Below are 20,978 nucleotides of genomic sequence, written 5' to 3' on the forward strand. Positions count from 1 at the left end.
GCTTTTTATATACACCCAAATGGCCAGCTTTAAAATAACCACTTTCCTTTTTTGATAGGAAAGGTCTGTTTATTTTTTTTGGAGAGTTGTTTTCTAAAGTATACTGTTGAAAGAACCTTTGTTTTTGATGTCTGTTACCTTCAGATCAGTACAATATTAAAAAGTTTTGGTGGTTAGGGAACTTTGAGAATATCTCTGGTTTTTTGTTTTGCTTTTTGTATTTCCTTGTTGGTTTGTTTTTGTTGTGTTTTGCCCCTGCATGACCCCTTCTTTCCTCTGCCTGGCTGTTGGTACAAGTGCTCTAGCAGTGCATGCTGCATGCATAGGACCATGTATCCCTTATTTAGGAACATGTGGCCTCTGCAAGAAGAAATGTTAAATGTTTATATCTAGAGGTAGTGTCACTGTTCTCACCTGAAGAAACGTGTTAGAACCATGAATTTTCTCATGTACCGGTTTGGGGGATGGACCATTCAAATGAGATCATAAGACCACTCTGAATAACTTACATGTTAGCTGGGACACTTGATAGGAAAAACACAGTGGAAAAAATCCAATACACCACTTTACATCAACACACTATTTCCAATTTTTATTTTCATTGCATTTGGTAAAATGGGATTGTAGTCTTCATACTAACCTTCTGTAACTACGTGATTCTGTTAGTATTCTTTGTCAGGTAGATAGCTTGCAGGTTAACAGCTTTCACTAGTGAACCCTTGGAATAAGTCTTTAAATCTCTTCCCCAAATGCACAAAGTAAACATGATTACCTGAGATTTTTTTAAGTCACATTCTTAATTTTCTATAATTTCTCTTTGTGATATTATGTACCTTCTTTCTTTGCTTGGTTTTAAAATAAAGGTCTTTTATATGAAAAAAAAGTAGGTAGTTTATAATTATTAGGATAGATCAGTGCATTTCCTAAGTCACAAAAAGTTCAAATCAAGTTTGATTTCTCTTCCTGTCCCCTTCAATTGGATTGTATCTTAATAGATACATTCCTTACCTTTAGTAAAATAAAACCACTTTGTTTCACGTTGACATTCTCCTGAACTAACTACTTTGACTTAATTGCTAGGAAGAGTTCCTTTTGGCAAGATCTGACACACTCTTGTACGTTCTTTACTCAATCAAGAAAAGTCATCCTGAGGCTTTCTTATTGTGTAGATGTACCAATTCCTGGTTCCAAACAACCCAAGGTTGTTGCTTACTTCTGCATTTCAAACAAGGTGTAGAAGCTAGACGAATTGTTGAGTTTTAAGTGAGTCTTCCCCATGCCTTAAATATTTCCTGACACGTTAAAGATTAGTAGCAAGAATTCTCTTTTGCAGCAGCCATTATAGCATTCAGAAAGCAGTGGGACTTCAGTCAGATATTCTGCTCTAACAGGGCATATCCCTGGGATTCTCTCTTTTCCCAGCCTAGCATGTGCTTTGATGAAAGCGAGAGCCAGTGGGAGGCATGACATGCCCTGGTCTTTATTATCAGAAAGGCAGTGTTCAGGGTCAGGCTCCTACAGAGCCAAGCATAAGACTTAAAGGAAAGTTCCTTTCAGGCAGCTCAACTCCAAAGACAGTGTTATCTGGCATAGCAAACTTGGAGAGCCAACCCAGCCTGTTAGTAAATAGCAATACATCTTCCTGGACAAGAGTTTCATGATTATCATTCAGTCCGTGATAAAATGGAAGAAGTATTTTCTGTCTTCTGGGCCCTTTTTCAGACCCTTTGACTCTCATGCCTAACCAGGAACAGTATCTATGCAAGATCCTCAGGGACTGTTCTATTTAATCCATGTACTAGTCTCAAATTACTGTGTAGTGACAGCCTGATAGTTGGAACTCCATAGTTCCCTTTCCCTCACATACTTTTCTCTTTCTTATCTACTTAGAAGCTAGTCAGTGTATACCATTAGAAACAAATTCAGCTCTTAAATTACTTGAAAAACAGAAACATAACTGCATTTCTACTTCTCCATCCATTGGATACTACTTCTGTGAAAAATAAATAAAAATGTCTTCTTGATTGAATGGGCAACCACCATGTAGGTGATGATTTTCTGTTATGTTTCATAAAAGCTTTTAGGGTCAAATACCAACTTTTAAAAAGTTGCTTTCTAATATAAATGTATTATCTCTTAACGCAACTTGAGCTGTGGGTTTATTTTCATAGTTATTCTCACGTTCATTGTTCTGTCAGTATGTCCTTGTTTGTATGAGCTTGGTTTGGTAGCATTCTCCCTCTTCACCTTACTTTGGTCTAAAAATCTAGTGAGTAGGTTTTATGAACGTGAGTAGTGTCAGTTCCTTCATTGTCCTCTGGGGCTGAGCCCTGGAATCCAGTTTTGTCCTGACTGATCAACCAATATTTCATTCATCCAAGGCCTTCAGATCTCAAGGGATGCTATATGTGTCTGCATGTGTGCTTGTACAATCTTCTTGACCTTTTGTGACCAGAAATTTCAAGAAATAGATATGATTTCTCCAAAGAAAAGTATCCTTTTCAATCTCCCTTGTAAAATAAAGGCCATCTCTTAAAGAACTACTGAATAAAATTTTTAATTTACTTTTATTTGACCCAGGCGGATGGTGCTACAAGTGATGACCTTGATTTGCATGATGATCGTCTGTCCTACCTGTCAGCCCCAGGTAGTGAATACTCAATGTATAGCACGGACAGTAGACACACTTCTGACTATGAAGATACAGATACAGAAGGCGGGGCCTACACTGATCAAGAACTAGATGAAACTCTTAATGATGAGGTTGGGACTCCACCGGAGTCTGCCATTACACGGTCCTCTGAGCCTGTAAGAGAGGACTCCTCTGGAATGCATCATGAAAACCAAACATATCCTCCTTACTCACCACAAGCTCAGCCACAACCTATTCATAGAATAGACTCCCCTGGATTTAAGACAGCCTCTCAACAGGTAAGCAGCAAGCATTCAACGTTTTATAGTTAGAAGTGCATTATTAAATTTTAGAATGTGGTGATTGAGTTCAAAAGGTATATTTTGTCCTTTCTCTAGATTACAACTTAATCTTTAACTCAATTTGAGAGTACCAAGGACAATTCTAAATTTTGTGTGTTAATCTTACACAGCCAATGTTCTGAACTTTTCAAAAGAATTTAGTACATGAGGTCATAGTTTAACAGTATTACTCAGCACACTTAAAATATATGTCTGCCAATCACTATAAATTGAAGTGGGAAGTTAGCAATAAACATAAACACTATATTTAAAATATTTTAAACACTTCACAGAAAGCAGAAGCCTCATCTCCAGTCCCTTACCTTTCGCCTGAAACAAACCCAGCATCATCAACCTCTGCAGTTAATCATAATGTAAATTTAACTAATGTCAAACTGGAGGAGCCCACCCCAGCTCCTTCCACCTCTTACTCACCACAAGCTGATTCTTTAAGAACACCAAGTACAGAGGCAGCTCACATAATGCTAAGAGACCAAGAGCCATCATTGTCGTCGCATGTAGATCCAACAAAGGTACCTGTGCTGCAGTGTTGCACTAATTTGTTGCTCTCCATCAATCTAGCACATGATCATTTTTGCTTTGCCCTTTAAGTTTTCCTTTTGCTTTTTTTACTGTGGGCTTATATACTCTGGTGCTTTCAAATCGGTACAAATCATTTCAGTTTTGTAGTTTGCATGGCTTCTGGTGGTATACTGATTATTTGAGAAAAGGCCTTTTAAAGATTTGCTCTTAATATTATTTTTTCATTTTTGGTTTTTAGTATTTTCCAGAATTTCTTAATATGTAGTTGAGACGTATCCAAGCATTTCTAAGTTCATATAAATCATGGTGTCCATAAATTTTCCTGATTTTCAGTGTCAGAATCAAGTGGAATCAGTAGTTGAGTGCATTAATTTTCTACTAAATTTAATAATTATCTTTAACTCACTTTTCATTTAATACATGCTAAAACCTAAAAGTCCCTACCCGCACTATAAATTTTGAGCTTTCACTTAAACTAGCTTTTTTTTTTACTAATTTGTCTATCTTGGTAATAAATGGTAAACATACCATTTTCATGTATTAAAATCATAGTTTAATATTCAATCATAGTTTAATAAAAATATACTAGAATAAAAACAAAACTTTGTCCTTAAATGTGAAATTTTTGTACAGGTATATAGAAAGGATCCATATCCTGAGGAAATGATGAGACAGAATCATGTTTTGAAACAACCAACTGTTGGTCACACAGGCCAGAGGCCAGACAAAGAGCCAAACATGACCTATGAAGCTCAAGTTCCCTATGTGGAAAAACAAGCCAGCAGAGATCTTGAGCAGCCCACATACAGATACGACTCCTCAAGCTATACAGACCAGTTTTCTCGAAACTATGACCACCGCCTACGATATGAGGATCGAATTCCTGCATATGAAGAACAATGGTCATATTATGATGACAAACAGTCCTACCAGCCTCGACCTTCTTTTGATAATCAGCACCCTCGAGACCTTGACTCCAGACAGCATCCTGAAGAGTCCTCAGAACGAGGGTATTTTCCACGTTTTGAAGAGCCAGCACCTCTGTCCTATGACAGTAGACCACGATATGAACAGCCACCTAGAACCTCCTCCCTACGACATGAAGAACAACCAGCTCCTGGATATGACATGCATAACAGATACAGACCAGAAGCACAGCCCTATCCTTCAGCTGGTCCTAAGTCTTCTGATCCCAAGCAGTATTTTGATCAGTACCCACGAAGTTATGAGCAAGTACCATCACAAGGATTTACCTCCAAAGCAGGCCATTATGAGCCTCTCCATGGTGCTGCAGTTGTTCCTTCTCTAATACCTTCATCTCAACATAAACCAGAAGTTCTGCCTTCAACTACTAAACCACTGCCTCCTCCCCCAAATCTTACTGAAGAAGAGGAAGACCCAGCAATGAAACCACAATCTGTGCTCACCAGAGTTAAAATGTTTGAAAACAAAAGATCTGCATCATTGGAGAACAAAAAGGATACGAATGACACTGCCAACTTTAAGGTAAACGTGTTTCTGTATGCCTTGAATGCATAGGCACAGAGAGTGCATAGCAGTTTAGAATGCTTCTTAGCTGTGCCCTCCCTCCTAAACGAACCCTGCTTGGTAACGATCTTGTTTGTTTTTGCAGCCTCCAGAAGTAGCATCTAAACCTCCAAGTGCTTCCATTACTGGTCCTAAAGCCACTTCTCAGAATCAATTCAGTGAACATGACAAAACTCTTTACAGGTGGGTGCACTTTGTGGCGTTTATACGTAGAACTGACCAGGAATTTACTCTTAATTAATGAGAAAGTCTTCTGTGTTAGCAGAGGAGAGTTGTAAAAAAGAGGATTTCTTCTTAAATAAAAACTGCCGACTCTCCTAATCAGAATACTGATCCTAAGGAAGGGGCAGATAATGTGTACCTTCAAGAAATAAATCTTTTGAAAAGAGATTTTTTTTTTCAGCAAATGGTTAATAAAAAATTTAAAGCCCTAATTATGTTATGTTTGGCAATTTCAGATTGGTTTAAGTCACTACAAGTAATCATTTAGTGAGCATGCATAATGTTCTTGCCATTGTGCTAATAATTATATCAGCACAATGAGGCCACACTATTGTTTTCTGCATTTTAAAGAGGTGCTAAGGCAGGGCTCTGTGACATGCCCCTGTAATCCCTGACACTCCGGAAGCTGAGGCAGGAGGATTGCAAGTTTCTTCCTCAGTCTCCCTAATTGCTGATATTACAGGTGTGCACTACCACATATGGCTTCAAATATCCATTTTTGACTGTACAGATTCCAAAAATCACAGTAGTCAGTCTAAAAAGTTGTTTTATTCATTGCCAGGATCCCAGAACCTCAAAAACCTCAACAGAAACCACCTGAAGATATTGTCCGATCAAATCATTATGATCCGGAGGAAGATGAAGAATACTATCGAAAACAGCTCTCATACTTTGACCGAAGAAGTTTTGAGAACAAACCTTCTGCACACATTCCTGCCAGCCATCTCTCAGAGCCTGCAAAATCAGTTCATTCTCAGAATCAACCAAATTTTTCTGGTTATTCTTCTAAGTAAGTAATTTCACCTAAGACAACTTTTTAAACTAGATGAAATATAAAGGTTCAATTGTGTAAAACGCAATTATTAACATGAAGTTTAATATATTTTTTTAAGAAAGTAGTTTCACATAATACATGGTTTTCTTAGACTTAGGAGTTCCTTATTATACATATGTTCTAGTGCTAAATGTGTGTTCTTAATCTCTGATATCAGATTTATATATGTATATTTTGCTTTAGAAAACATGCTAAAATCAAGAGTTTTTGAGGAACGAGAGTAAACTGTAAAGATCCTGATTTTTAGGTAAAATCTGTTTTGTTTTTTTTTTTTAAATACATTCACTGATGATTCTTTTTCTTACTTTTTAAATATGAAAATAGAGCTATGAAGGGAACACTGGAGGGAAATACTAGATTGTTTGTTCTGGTTTTATTTATCCAAGCAAGAAAAAAACTTGTCTTTTTCATTGTTGAAGCTTGAGGGGACTACAGATTTCTGGTCCAGTTTTATAGACAAGGAAACCAAGATTAAATGAAGTGAAATGATAGAGCAGAGCTGGGACTGATCCTCAAGTTTCTTCACTTGGGTACTGTACTACTAAGCTGTGTCCCCAGACACTTTTTTTTCCCTATCTGTTCCCTCCTGGTATGTTTGTGTCTCCTGCTGGTATTTTTTTTTTTTTTCTGGTTGCAGCCTAATTCATAGGGTCTGGTGCAGAGAGTTGGGTATAAAGCCTCATGGGCACCAGTGGGTTCATATCCTCAAACCAGCTGCTGGGAAGTATTTGAGCTCAGGGAAGACCTGTGACCTCTGTCTGATTATGTCAGGCTCACACACATCATTTCCTTCTGATGAACTTAACATCAGCTGATGAGAGGCATTATAACCAAAAGGTCCCTTTACAACAGCACCTGCATGATTGTTTGAATAACTGGGACTATAGTGTGTAGCGTAAAGAAGTTGACACATCAGAAGTCATCAGCCATTTCAGTTTTGTGTCAAAGATAAAAAGCACCTAGATTTTTATTTACCCAAATGTTTGGGGTAGTATCAACCCATGTTTCATTTGTCATTTACTATTGACTGAAAATTCTTTTAGAATATACTTTTAAACCTCAAACATTAAAAACCAATTTTAATTGTCTTCGTACATTATTTGAAGTGAAGACTTTCTTTTTCCAACTATTTAAATCTTTATGCATGTAGAAGAAAACAGTTTATGAGAAATACAGATGCATACTGAGTGCTATAGTGGGGATTGATGTAAGACATTATCATACATTCCTCCAGCACAAACTATACAGGTGCCCAGTAACATTTAGATAGAGTATTAAGACTCATATGAGCTCACCTTTGGCAAGGTAGAAGGATATATCCTACAGTAATTATTTTTACATACACCATGAGACTCATATCGTTCCGTTCCTGTCAGAAAAGGGCCCAGCAATGTAGTTTAATTATTTTATTTATCCTTTTGCATGTTTGATGAACAGATATGACCTTAAAAGAATACATTTAGCTATAAGAAGTAAGTAAAAGTTTTGCTAGGGAATCAAATGAAAAACACTCTCCCACACCACTATACCACCACCAGTATTAGGGATTGAACCCAGGGGTGCTGTACTACTAAACTATGTCCCCAGACACTTTTTAAATAGACAGTTTTGCTGTGTTCCCATGGCTGGCCTGGAACTTGGTGATCATTCTGCCTCAACCTTCCTAGTAGCTGGGTTGTAATGTGTGCTACCATGCCCAGTTGAAAGGCATACTTGATTTTGGATTATTTTGGCTTTCTAGAAAGACTTAATAGCTTATTTGTGATATGTAACTTTCAGACAGAGTCTAGAATACTGCCTGATATACAGTAGAGGGTTGGTAATTATTTGTCAAGTGAATGAAGTTCAACATAGGACACAAAGTAGTAGGTGCATCAGCCACCCAACTTTTCCTTAACACAGCTCTGGGGGAAGAATCAGTGTTTGCTGCTGGTCAAGGATATATTTATTGCCTTTGAAAGAAAAATAACATCTGTTTTGCTTTTCAGGGAACTAAGTGTAGGACTGGTGATGTATCTCAGTGGTAGAGCACTTGCCTAGCATGTAGGAGGCCCTGGGTTCAATACCCAGTACCACAAAAACTTAAGTGTATTAGAGATTGATGGCAAATTGTTTTTGTATCATATGAACATTAAATGAGAGACTGTAGAAGTAAGCATGGAAGCTTTGGATCCACCCATCACAGGGCTTAGCTTGCCACTTGAGATTAATGAAATCTTACTAGAATGTATAATGTATGTGTGTTAATCATAGTCGTGATTCGAAGGTATGCATGTTTCCTTTTACTGATTTATTATTACCCTGCTAGGGAACTAGTATAGCTGTCACGTTATCACTTTTTCATGTGTCTGTACTTGGAGAATTTCTTCTGACCAGGCCTTTTCTTTTTTCGAACATTTCACTCTTACATATTCAGAATCTACTGATTATCCCTGGTTTTACTGGTTCTTCATTTGGTTCTTTTATCCGTGTGTGTGTGTGTGTGTGCGCGCGCGCGCGTGCATGCATGTGTGTGTGGTGTAGTACTGGGAATGGAACCAAGGGCCTATCACATGCTAGGCAAGTGCTCTACTATTGAGCTTCATCCCCAACTTGGTTCATTTCTTTGCTCACCATTAGCAACTGCAGCAGAAGGTGAAGGAGAGTGGCGCTCAAAAACATTAATTGCTTTTCACTGGCAACCCTAATTAAAATATGTGGAGGGTAGGCAGGCAGGGTACAGGTTACTGTATATTAATATATTGGTAATTTCCTAAATGACAGTGATAATTTTCTTTTATGAACCAAATTATGCTGACATTGACATGGTGGATGTTGGTTAATATTTTGACATGACATTTGAGTTCCATTTGCTGCAAATTTACTTAGTTAGATTGACCATTTTCTTTCATTTTTCTATTGCGCTTGCTTTGCCATCACCTAGATTTCTTGGCTCTTACACTAGCTATGACTACTTGAAAAGGAACGTCAAGTGGTAAGACTGGCATTAATGTGAGGTTGTTACTTGAGGTGTCCCTCACTGTGTCACTGGCATTATGTGCACTTCCAGATCTTAGTGGCATCTCCAAATGTTTAGTCTAAATGCATGAAAGTTCAAAATGACAGCATAGTTTTAAAGCTAATCATAAGGCTAGCTATCTTCACAAAAGTCTTCTATTAAAATAAGTATGTATTTGAAATGTATATGTTATTGTTTGTGCACATAAAGCCAGTGCAGCTTTGGCACTCTGCAGTAAGGTTTAGATGACAATGTTACAATTATGGGTCTATTTAGAAGTTTTCTTTTGTTTGAATTTTGTGTGTTATATATTAACAATTGGCAATCTGAAACAAATAAAATCTGTATAACAATTTGACTTAAATGAGCTTCACAAAATAAAGTAATATCTGCTGCTTTAGCAGTCAGTAACAACAACAAAATTATCTGGTCAATCAAGGGGAGATTTTAAAGTAAGAGACGTTCAGTTTTTTGGTGTTCCTGGAACACAGCTATGCCCATTCATTGACTTATTGTCTGTGGCTGCTAAAATGTCAAAGCTGAATAGTTGTTACAGAGGCCATATCCCCAAAAAGCCAAAAACTTGTTTGGCACCTCAGTGAGTAAATTTGCCAATCTCTGGTGTCTGGCATCATCATTTATGATGATATAAGTATACCGGACTCCAAGACTTTAAAACCTTAAGATATAAAATCGGAAGTGAGTCTATAAAGGACTCAGAAATGGGTCTAAGGAAGACTTGTATCAAGGTGTATTTTATAAAATACTTGTAAGACTTCCTTAAACCTACCAACCATTATTGTTTTGTAAATGCTGCAATTATTAAAAAATTATACCCAAAACTTAATCCACCTTTTGGTTGCTATTTTCTTGATGTTTTACTAATATTATTAAGTATCTGTGCTGTCTTGACATTTCTCGTGCTGATGAATTGTTGAATTTGTTTGTATATTTTGATAGAATAACTATCCATACTCATGAGAAAAAAATTGTGAAATTTTTGGATTTTTTTTTTTCCCTCCCTAGTTTAGGGATATTTGGAAGAATGAGAACTTGTTTTGTAAATGAGTCCATATTCAGGGGTTGGTATTTTCTTTCTTTCTTTTTTTTTTTTTTTTTTTCCCCTAATAGGGGAAAACCAGAAGCTGATGCTGTGGATAGATCATTTGGTGAGAAACGCTATGACCCAATCCAGGCCACCCCTCCTCCTCCTCCATTGCCCTCACAGTACACCCAGCCAGCTCAGCCTGTCACCAGCTCTTCTCTTCACATACATTCTAAGGGATCACATGGTGAAGGTAGGAAGTTCACAAGTTGACATTATTATTATAATATAGTGATAACTTATAAAATTAAATTCTTGTATTCTCTAAGCTAAGTGGTTTATATGTTAAAAAATAATCTTTGGGCTAGGATCAGTGAACATTAAGGATTTTCTTAAAAGTATATCTTCTGTTTTTATGACTGTGACCATTATATTGGACAAGTGTTTTAGCTTAACAGATCTTAATCTTGTTGCAACATAGCTTAATTTTATGCTAGTCTTCAAATCTTCTGGAAGAAGATTTACCAGTGTGTCTAAATTTTTATACTTTTGAAGAATGGTTTCTAAAAATTGTTATGTTCCATTTTTACACGTAGACATAGAAAACCATAAAATGTTATCTCTAGCACCTTGTCTTTTTAATTTCTTGGTAAAATTCTCAACGAGGCAGATAACATATATCCAATGTATTCATTCAAATAGCTATGTAATCTTATACCTTAGGAATATAGCAAATGTATTTATCCATTCTCCTGTTGACAGACATTTTGCTAGTGCCAACAAACTTCTTTGTTATTTACATAGGAATCAAATTTCAGGTTATGTAAGTGTTCAACCAACAAATTTTATGTAGTTCTAAATTGATACTGCTTTGAGATTTTTCTCCACACACTATCACATCTGCAGATAAAGACAATTTTAATTCTTATTTTCACATCTTTTATGCCTTTTCTTTCTTTTCTTGCTTTATTGCACCAGCCAGGACCTCCTGAAATGTGAAATGTTGAATAGAAATACTTAAAGCAGACATCTTTCGCAGGTTCGCCCATCTTAACCTATTATGTCCCAGGGTCCTACATGTAGGACACCTATAAAAATTTAAATTGAGCAACAGTTATATTCATTGCTCGGTTTAAATTTTTATCGGTGTCCTATATATGGGATGCCAAGACATAATGGATTTAAGGAGAAAAGATTTAATGTTTAACCCTTATGATGTTACTGTAGGTTTTTTGTAGCTGTCCTTTATCATGGTTAGGAAGTTTCCTCTAGTCCTAGATTGCTGAAAGCATTTTCTCAAATGCTTTTTCTCATGTATTAAGATGGTCAAATGATTTTTCTCCTTCATTCACTTAATGTGGTAAATTATATTACTATATTCATGAGGAATTTGGATTAATAATTTTCTTGTAATGTTCTTGTCTGATTTGGGTATCAAAGCTGTGCTGATTTAATAAAAGAAACATTATTTTTACATTTCCATATTCTGTTTATCGAAGAGTGTGTAAAGCATTGGTACTATTTTATCCTTAATTTCACAGAATTCAGTTGGTATTTTTTTTACACTGCCCCCAGCAATACAATTCCTGTTGTTCTACATCTTCATCAATACTTGGCATTATTGAACTTCTCAGTTTTACCATTCCAATGGACGTGAAGTGGTATTTAATGGTTTATTTTGGGGTTTGCTTTACATTTTCCTAATAGGTCAAGTATCTTACTGTACAGTTAATGGGCACTCTAGTTGCCACTTTCATTTTTTGCCCATTTTTCTGTTTCGTTGAGGGTGGTGTTGTTTTTTTTTAAACAAATGTATAGGTATTCTTTCTAGGTTTTAGATGTTAGTACTTTATTAGGTGTATATTTTGTAAATATCTTCTAATATGTGGCTCTTTTCTTTAACTTTGGTCATGGTGAGCTATTCATTACTGAAATTTTTAATGAATCAAATTTGTCATTCTGTTTCTAATTTGTGGTGGATATTGGAAGAGGGTTGCTCAGACACTAGTCTCTGGAGGTCAGGACCCTTACAGCATGACCCTGAATTCAAGGCAACAGAGTACACTAATAGCTCTGAGTGTACTACCCAGACCTGGGCTTCTACTCCAGCACAAGGACAAGCTGAGCTAGACAAGACATCAGAGGGCTACTAAAACTTTTTTCAGGAAATTTTAAAAAATGTTTTCATGTTTGTTTTTCAGGTAATTCAGTATCACTGGATTTTCAGAATTCTTTAGTGTCCAAACCAGACCCACCTCCATCTCAAAGTAAGCCAACAACTTTCAGACCACCAAACCGAGAAGAGACTGCTCAGACTACTTTCTATCCCCAGAAAAATTTTTCAGATAAAGCTCCAGTTAACGGAGCTGAGCAGACTCAGAAAATGATCACTCCAGCATACAATCGATTCACACCAAAACCATATACAAGTTCTGCCCGACCATTTGAACGCAAGTTTGAAAGTCCAAAATTCAATCACAATCTTCTGCCAAGTGAAACTGTACATAAACCTGACTTGTCTTCAAAAGCTCCCACTTCTCCAAAAACTCTTATGAAAGCACACAGTTCAGCACAGCCTCCTGAGTTTGACAGTGGAGTTGAAACTTTCTCCATCCATGCAGATAAGCCTAAATATCAAATAAATAATATCAGCACAGTGCCTAAAGCTATTCCTGTGAGGTAAGATTCTTATTTGCCTTTGTGTAAACATTAGCCCTTTGATTTATTTTATGTTAAGTTCAATATAGTTTATGTGATTTTGGACTTGAAATGATAATTGTAATTCTACGTATAAACTAAACAATGTCCTTGTTTTGAATATCATTCTGTATCTCTGGGAGGTATCAGATGTTAATAACATTAAAAAGCTAATAATCATGTATGATTGGTAGGTATTGTCATTTATCCATTTGTGACAGAAAACAGTTTGCCCAGGGTCACATAGCTAGGGCAAGGTAAACCCGATTCAGCCCCTGGTCATCTGACCTAAAAGCCCATACTCTTAGCTGACCATGGTTTCCTGTAACCTCCTAACTTCTACTGAGGTATATTTGAAGAATATCTTAGAAAAATGAGTACCTGTATTACTCATCTTCTATTTGTTCATCATGGATACTGAAAAATAGAGATGTAATAACCCCAAAAACTGCAATTATGAAACAACAGTTACTAATAAGATGGTTGAGCAAATGAGACAAAGTGAACCTACCTAGAATCTCACTCAGATGCATTCTGTTTTCTCATTAGTGACTGACCAGACCCATCTGGCCACATATCAGATCATATCAGTCTCCTAAGTCCAGTTATGTTTTCAAACTCACAGGTTGTCAGGGATGGGCCACAGGGGACTCCTACTTTTAGGGACTATATGGTATTACCACCTCAGGCAGTGGGCTCTGCTAATCTTGCAATTGTGCCATAAGATTCCATCCCTCACACTCCAGTCATGCTGGAATGAAGCTGCAGCTGCCCTTTATATGCTTCTAAGTTATTGGTCCATTTTTCTGCCCACCTTAAGTTCAGGATTAAAACTTTACTTCAGAAAGTCTTGATAAACTCCATTTTTTAAGCAGTCATTAATACCACATCTTTTTTTTTTACCTTTGATATTCTTCTGTACTAAGTTAACCTAGTTTCTCTTTCATGGATCTTTGGGATGTACCCATACCAGGGACTTTACTTTTGTAACCTTGGAAGCCTTGGCTTTGATAGTATGGTTGTTTGGTAGGGGAATGCTCAGGAAGGGCCATGCATCTGCACACTTAAAATCCTAGAGAGACTTTATCAAATCTAAGATGTTCTCAGCTGTAAACACCATAGTTACATGTATGACTAAGAAGATTAAAGAAAATGCTACCAATTAAATTGTGACTAACCATCAATTTTAAAAAGTAATACGTTGATGGGTATTGAAATGTCCTTCTTTTATTAAAAGCCAAGATATCAGATTTTATACACTCATATTGCATAGTCAGTAATGATGCTAACTCAACTAGCTATCAGAAATACAATTGATTTCTCTAAGAAAAAAATATGCTTAATTATCTCTCTAGGTAAAATCTTTGACTAAAAACTTATCTTGTTAAAGTAACTTCTTGATCGTATGTAGAAATAAAATGAAACCACCTATTAAATAGTTAATAAAGGGAAAACTCCTGTGTGTTATTAGGAATTTACTTATTAGCTATTTCTGAACTCTCAGTCCTTCAGCTATGGAAGAAGATGAAGATGAAGATGGTCATACTGTGGTTGCCACAGCCCGAGGCATATTTAACAGCAACGGTGGGGTGTTGAGTTCCATAGAAACTGGTGTTAGTATAATTATTCCACAAGGAGCCATTCCCGAAGGAATTGAGCAAGAAATCTATTTCAAGGTCTGCCGAGACAATAGCATCCTCCCACCTTTAGATAAAGAGAAAGGTAAATGTTATTTATATTTCTGCTTAGTTCTAGTAACTTTAAAGTTGCCCTGTGGGATAAAAGCTAGCAGCTTCTCTGTTCACTCTGGGCCAACCACAGCATGTTCCTTCCAACAGGGAGGACCTCTCAAATGAGCTCTGTGAAAGGGAGCAGCATCATGGACATGTGGTGGGTCGTCCATAGTGGAACCACAGTGACCTTCCACAATGCATTCTTTACTTTCATGATGAAATCCAAAGTGTTGGCAGGTGACAGGCCACTAGATGTCCCTCACACATGGCTGCCAGGCAGTCTTGGCTGACCTAACCAAATTTGTCTTTGAACCATTCTACCCTTTCATCTGTGGAGATGGATTAAGGAGCCCCACTCAGAAAGGCTTTGCCCTGCCTGTCACCTGATTACAGATGCTGTCTTACTCATCACTCCACTAGTAAACACTCAGTAGAATAAATGAAATATTTTTAGAAGATATCAGAGTGTATCTGCGCTTCCTAAGGAACTAGGAATGCTGCTATTTTCACAATCTTCCTGGACTTATCAGAGTGAAATTATGATGAGCTGTATTATGTCTTTTAACAGTACTTTACTTCTCTGACTACACTGACCTTAGCTTACTTTCTTATATTTTGCCAGAATACTGAAATCTGATTCTACATGCTAATTTTGGGATAGCTTGTCTTAAAAACCAATAGGACTGATTATGTTGGTCTTGCATGAATTTCTTAAACTAAGTCTATAACAGACTTGAGAAATGGAAGATAAAAGTGATATTTGTGGAAAGTACATTTGAATATGCTGTGCAGTGTAGACCTATATGGTTGAATGTGGTAGCTAATAGCTACAGTGGATATTTGGCACTTGAAATGTAGCTATCTTGAATTGAAAGGTGTTAGAAATGTAAAATACCAATTTCAAAGTGTTAGTGTATTGATTACATTTTGGAATAATGATGTTTCAGTTTTATTGAGTTAGATAAAATATTAAAATTGGTGTGACTTGTTTCTTTTTACTTTCTAATTTGGCTGTGAGAAAATTTTGAATTAAATTTGTGGCTTCTGTTATGGGTCAGTAGTGCTATAGAAAACTAATCCCATTTGGCTCTATAGTATATAGTTAGAAGTGGGGTGAGGAGAAAACTATGTGTCTAGAAGAAAGATCCTCATTTCACCTCTTGCCTGTCCCTTTCCCTGACTCCAGGTGAAACTCTGCTGAGTCCCTTAGTGATGTGTGGGCCCCATGGCCTCAAGTTCCTGAAGCCTGTGGAACTGCGCTTACCACACTGTGCGTCTATGACTCCTGACGGTTGGTCTTTTGCTCTAAAATCATCCGACTCTTCGTCGGGTATGCTGTCTTCACTCTGTCCTCTGGGGGCTTTGGGTACTGTCATTGATTAAAACTGGGCTAATCATGCTCCCATGCTGTATGTTAGCAGATCTTTACCTCTGTTCCTCTGGCCTTGTAGGCATCATCAGTGTCAACAAATTTTTATCATTTTACTGAAATGATTTGGTCCCTTCATGTAATTATTTCTATTTTTGGTTACTATTTTTAATTTTTTTTTAATCTAAAAAACATGTATACCAGAGAAACTTAAAAGAGAAAAGATCTTCCACTGTGATCATACTTGGCCATGGTTTTTCAGTGTAAAACTCTAAAAGTTCTATTTTTTAAATGACTTTTTGCTCTTAAGATCATAATTTCAAAGTTTCTCTTGCATTTTCACATTTTCTCACTTCCTTAAGTGATTTAAGTCAGTTACCAGTTGGAACTGTCTTTATTATTGGTACATCACTCTATGAGAATCTAGTATAGAGAAATAAGAATTTAAAGTTTTGCTTCTGAATTTTTGATAAATTAGTAGATTTATTAAATAGAGGTTGTGGAATAAAGATTATAGTAGGAGCATATTTTAAAATAACCCAACAAAAAAAAAATTGTATATAAGTAGCATTTTTCCTCATTTATAAATACTCCATCTTTTAGAAAAAAATAAATAACTTTTAACATGCCAGGTATTAAATCTATTTCTTCAAGGACTCCATTAAACATTTTATTAGCCTAGGTTGAAACTGCATTTAAAATGTATATTCCAAAAGCCAGATAGTATACCATGAGATCTGATTTTGCTCTAAACCAAATTAGAATGGGATCTTTAAGATAATTACTTGCTTTTTAAATGATCTTTTTCCAGATACTATATTAAGGATTAATGATTTCCACATTTGTTATATCCAATATTTTATGTGATAAAACATTAGTTGTGTTAGATTACTTATTCTGTTAAGTTTGAGTATGTTTACCCAGAAGATAAATATAACTGTATGAATCCTAAATGGCTTTAGAATGTGTTGCTGCTATAAATATTCCCTCAAGAAGTCACTATAGATTTTAACTACTAACATAATCCTAACAAAAACTCAAGACTAAAGATGAGATGTTTTTGTTTATGTCTAGAGTTGTTATAATTCTCTGATCACCTGAACAGTTTGCTCTTTCCAGTAATACACAAGCCCATCTGTATCTGAAGTTAAATCACCGTTTAGAAAGCACTGATCCTATCATAAGATGTTACTGACTCTAAATACTACTTAGGTGATGTATAGCTTACTATAGAAAACATGCCCAACTGGTACCCTTGACATTAGGGCCAAATAATCTTTTGTTGTTGGGGCTGTTCTGTCTGCTACCAGATACTTGGTGGCTCTTCTGGACTCTCCCCCCACTATATTCCAGTTGTGTCAAGCAAAAAAAAAAGTCTTCAGACATTGTCCCTTGGACACAGAACCAGTTACTTCTGGTTGAAAGTTATTGCTGTAAGGGAAACAAAAGTCAGTGGTTTTGACTGTCATCTTGGATGCCACAGAGACATACAGATGTTTTGGCCTTCTTTACATTTAATACCTGTTGCCCAGAGATTCTTAATGCTAGCTTCATATCTTAAAACACCAAGAGCTTATTAAAAGCTCAAAAGCTCACTACCTGCCTTAGACCTACACAGACAGTGAGTTTTTAAAGGTCCACAAATGATTTTGTTGCACAACAAGAATTGGGTGGGGCGGTCTTGCTGGTTTTTATTTTGATTTGATTTTGTAAGGCAGAAAGGTTCTTTAGGAGATAGATTCTGCAGGAGTTTAATTTCTTGGTCTATGAACAAACATAACAGATGTCTTCTCACATGGATGATCATATAATTATTTTCCAAACTTTTAAAAGTGAAAGACGTTTTTAATAATTATGTAGACTCAGGGGCAAACTGGATCTGTCCTAGGCACATAACTTCATTCATTATTTGAAAAGGCCAGTGAACTTAACGGTAAAAGTTATTTGAAACAGCTTTCAAATTATTTGTTGCCAGCAACACTGCATTAACATGTAGCACTTAAGAGTTTTAATATATATACAATATGCTAAAGATATAGAAGAAAGTTATATCAAATATAAATGTATTTATTTTTGCCCATAATTGTGAAGTGTTATGGATAACAGTTTAGCTAACTATAAATAACATTTATTTCTCTTTATCTCATAGGTGAGCCTAAAACCTGGCAAAACAAGTGTCTTCCTGGAGATCCAAATTATCTTGTTGGAGCAAACTGTGTTTCTGTCCTGATTGACCATTTTTAATTCTTAAAATATAGGAATTTGATTAAATAATGTGAAACCGGGTTGAACTTACTAAATTTAAATGGAACCACTCTATCAAGTATTATACTTTTCTTAGAATTGATACTACAATTTGTTAGTATTAAGCATTTGTTGGAACTTATGAAGATTAGTGAGCATGCTCCTGAACCATGGTCTAAAAACATGCTACAGACTGCATGTTTATGATTGAAGAACTGTTGGTATTGGCTAGAGGTTCAAAGATATTTTGTTTTGTAATGATTTTTGTACTTTTTTACATTCACTGCTTAACTTCACATACTGATTTCCGTTAAAATACCAGCCAGTAAATGGGGGTGCATTTCAGTTCTGTTCTTTCCAAAGTACACTGTTTGAAACTTTATTATGGCCCTGGCCTAGCATACACATTTTATTTTATTATGCATGAGGTAATATGCACACATTTTTTAAATGCACCTGGAATATATAACCAGTGTAGTGGATTTAACAGAAATGTACAGCAGGGGAATTTATAACTTTGGGGAGGGGGGAGGGTCAAATAAAGACAATTACTTATTGTATATGAAAACACATTTTTCTTAGGGAGGACACCAAAGCATGTGAGACTGGTTCCATGGCCTCTTTGGATCTATAAATTAACCATATCACCACAGAAATACTAACCAGCAGGAATGCCTTACCCTCATGTTTTTAATTCTTAGATTGTTCTTGCTATGTATTGCTGAGTTTTTATGGCTTTTGTGCACATCTACATACTGTATCATGGAAAAGATTGAGTAAATTGTGAATTTGGTGGTTTCAGAAATGTGTAATCACCTAGCAGAAAATAATGGTGTATGGTATGATTTAGAAATTTCCTTTTTCTCTTTTTCTTCCTCTTTCTTTTTTTTTTTTTTGACAAGGGGCAGTGGTTTTCTGTTCTTTTGGCATTTGAAACTTTGATGTTTTAAGGATGCTTGTACATAAATGCGTGCATACCACTTTTGTTCTTGGTTTGTAAATTAACTTTTATAAACTTTACCTTTTTTATACATAAACAAAACAGAATTTCTAAGAAAGGCTACCTTTGTATTCTCTCCTGTACCTCTTGAGCCTTGAACTTTGACCTCTGCAGCAATAAAGCAGCATTTCTATGACACATACAAGGTCATTTTTTTAAGAAAAAGAATGCACAGAGTTGTTACATTTTTAAGTGCTGCATTTAAAAGACAGTTACTCAGAATTCTCTAGTTTGATTAAATTCTTGCAAAGTATCCCTACTGTAATTTGTGATACAATGCTGTGCCCTAAAGTGTATTTTTTTACTAATAGACAATTTATTATGGCACATCAGCACGATTTTTGTTTAGATAATACACCACTACATTCTGTTAATCAATCATTAGGTGTGACTGAATTTCTTTTGCGGTTATTAAAAATCTCAAATTTCTAAATCTGCAGAATAAAACTTTTTAAAGTAATGTTCTGGTTTGGTTTGTTTGCCCACATTTAGTTTCATGAAACTTTATAATCCTACTCTTAAATCCTGTACACATTAATCCTCTTCATACAGGTCACTCGCTGCTGCCTCAGATCTGGTGCTGCACATTCAGAGTCTGTTCCCTGTGGCCAGTGTGTACTGTGGGGTGGGCATTGCTGGTCAGAAGGGCTTCAGGTCAAAGCCAGTGAGTAGGAAAAAGAAGCAGGCAGACTGTCTCTTCAGAGCACTATGAGCATGTATGTATATGTGTGTGTGTATGTTCACTAGGACCAATTTGCATATGGTTTGTTCCCCAGAAAACATGGGAACTGGGGATGTATTTCAATGATGAAGCACTTCCCCAGCATGTGCAAAGCCCTGGGTTCCATCCCCAGTACTATCAAGGAGGGAGGTGCTCCCATCAACAGATGGAAAGAGGTTTGTTTAATCACCCATCTTTATTGCCGTTTAAGTCATTGTCATAGTGTTTTACTGAACATCTTTATAGATTTAGTCCATGTTTGTGGATTTTGTTTCATTTCTTTCTTTTTTATTAAGGTATATAATTTATATATCATAACTAACCCTTTTTAAATTATATAGTTTTTCAAATTTTAATAAACCATACTGTCATAACCATTACCACAATTATACAACAATTTTCTCATTCTCTGCCTGGCCCCTGGAGTTCCTTCCTCCTTGTAGACTAATCAGCTCCTGGTCATCAGTGAAGTCTTTTCTGTTCCTATAGTTTGCCTTTTTGAAGGTGTCCTATAAATGTAATCATAGAATATGTAGTCTTAAAATCTATGGCTAAACTGCCACAGACTTGCAATGCATTTGAGATACATTTACCATGTTGCAGGTATCAGTCCTTTTTGATTACCAAGTATTCTTGTGATATACAGCCATGCCAGAGTTTCTTGATCCATTCCCTAATTAAGGAACTCTTGGCTTGTTTCCAGGTTTTAGAGTTGATAAATAAAGCAGATTTAAACATTTGCATACAAGCCTTTGTGTGAACATAAGCTTTCATTTCAGTTGGCTAAATATCTAGGAGCAGGATCACTGGCTCATGTGGTAAGTGGATGTTATTAACCTGTAAGAAACAGCTAAACTGTTTTCCAGAGTTCTTGTACCATTTTGCAGTTCTATCAGCAGGCTGAGGGTCCATCCAGCTCTGTGTCTTACCAGCTGTTAGTTTTGTCAGTAATTTTTATCTTGACCATTCTTTTAGGCTGTCTCACTGTGGTTTTGATTTGTATCTCTCTAATGACTCTTGATGTTAAACATCTTTTATTCACCATCAATA

General features: G+C 36.2%; 1 protein-coding gene across 9 annotated transcripts in view; it reads left to right on the forward strand.

Annotated features, from left to right (window-relative positions):
* Nucleotides 1–19,667, forward strand: part of Tjp1 (tight junction protein 1) — a 228,627-nt gene extending 208,960 nt beyond the window's left edge. For 4 of the 9 annotated variants that reach the window (XM_027954011.3, XM_071608674.1, XM_071608676.1 and 1 more), the window contains 10 exons: nucleotides 2,581–2,931; nucleotides 3,267–3,506; nucleotides 4,150–5,022; nucleotides 5,150–5,247; nucleotides 5,849–6,076; nucleotides 10,251–10,417; nucleotides 12,366–12,843; nucleotides 14,366–14,583; nucleotides 15,781–15,924; nucleotides 18,113–19,667. In XM_027954011.3, coding sequence (XP_027809812.2) covers nucleotides 2,581–2,931; nucleotides 3,267–3,506; nucleotides 4,150–5,022; nucleotides 5,150–5,247; nucleotides 5,849–6,076; nucleotides 10,251–10,417; nucleotides 12,366–12,843; nucleotides 14,366–14,583; nucleotides 15,781–15,924; nucleotides 18,113–18,207 — 2,892 coding nt within the window. In that variant the 3' untranslated portion in view covers nucleotides 18,208–19,667. The remainder of the gene's footprint in view (nucleotides 1–2,580; nucleotides 2,932–3,266; nucleotides 3,507–4,149; nucleotides 5,023–5,149; nucleotides 5,248–5,848; nucleotides 6,077–10,250; nucleotides 10,418–12,365; nucleotides 12,844–14,365; nucleotides 14,584–15,780; nucleotides 15,925–18,112) is intronic. The other 5 variants (XM_071608673.1, XM_027954019.3, XM_071608675.1 and 2 more) reach the window with 5 other exon arrangements.
* The last annotated feature ends 1,311 nt before the right edge of the window (nucleotides 19,668–20,978 follow it).

Source organism: Marmota flaviventris, chromosome 2, assembly GCF_047511675.1.
Source record: "Marmota flaviventris isolate mMarFla1 chromosome 2, mMarFla1.hap1, whole genome shotgun sequence".
Lineage (NCBI taxonomy): Eukaryota > Metazoa > Chordata > Mammalia > Rodentia > Sciuridae > Marmota > Marmota flaviventris.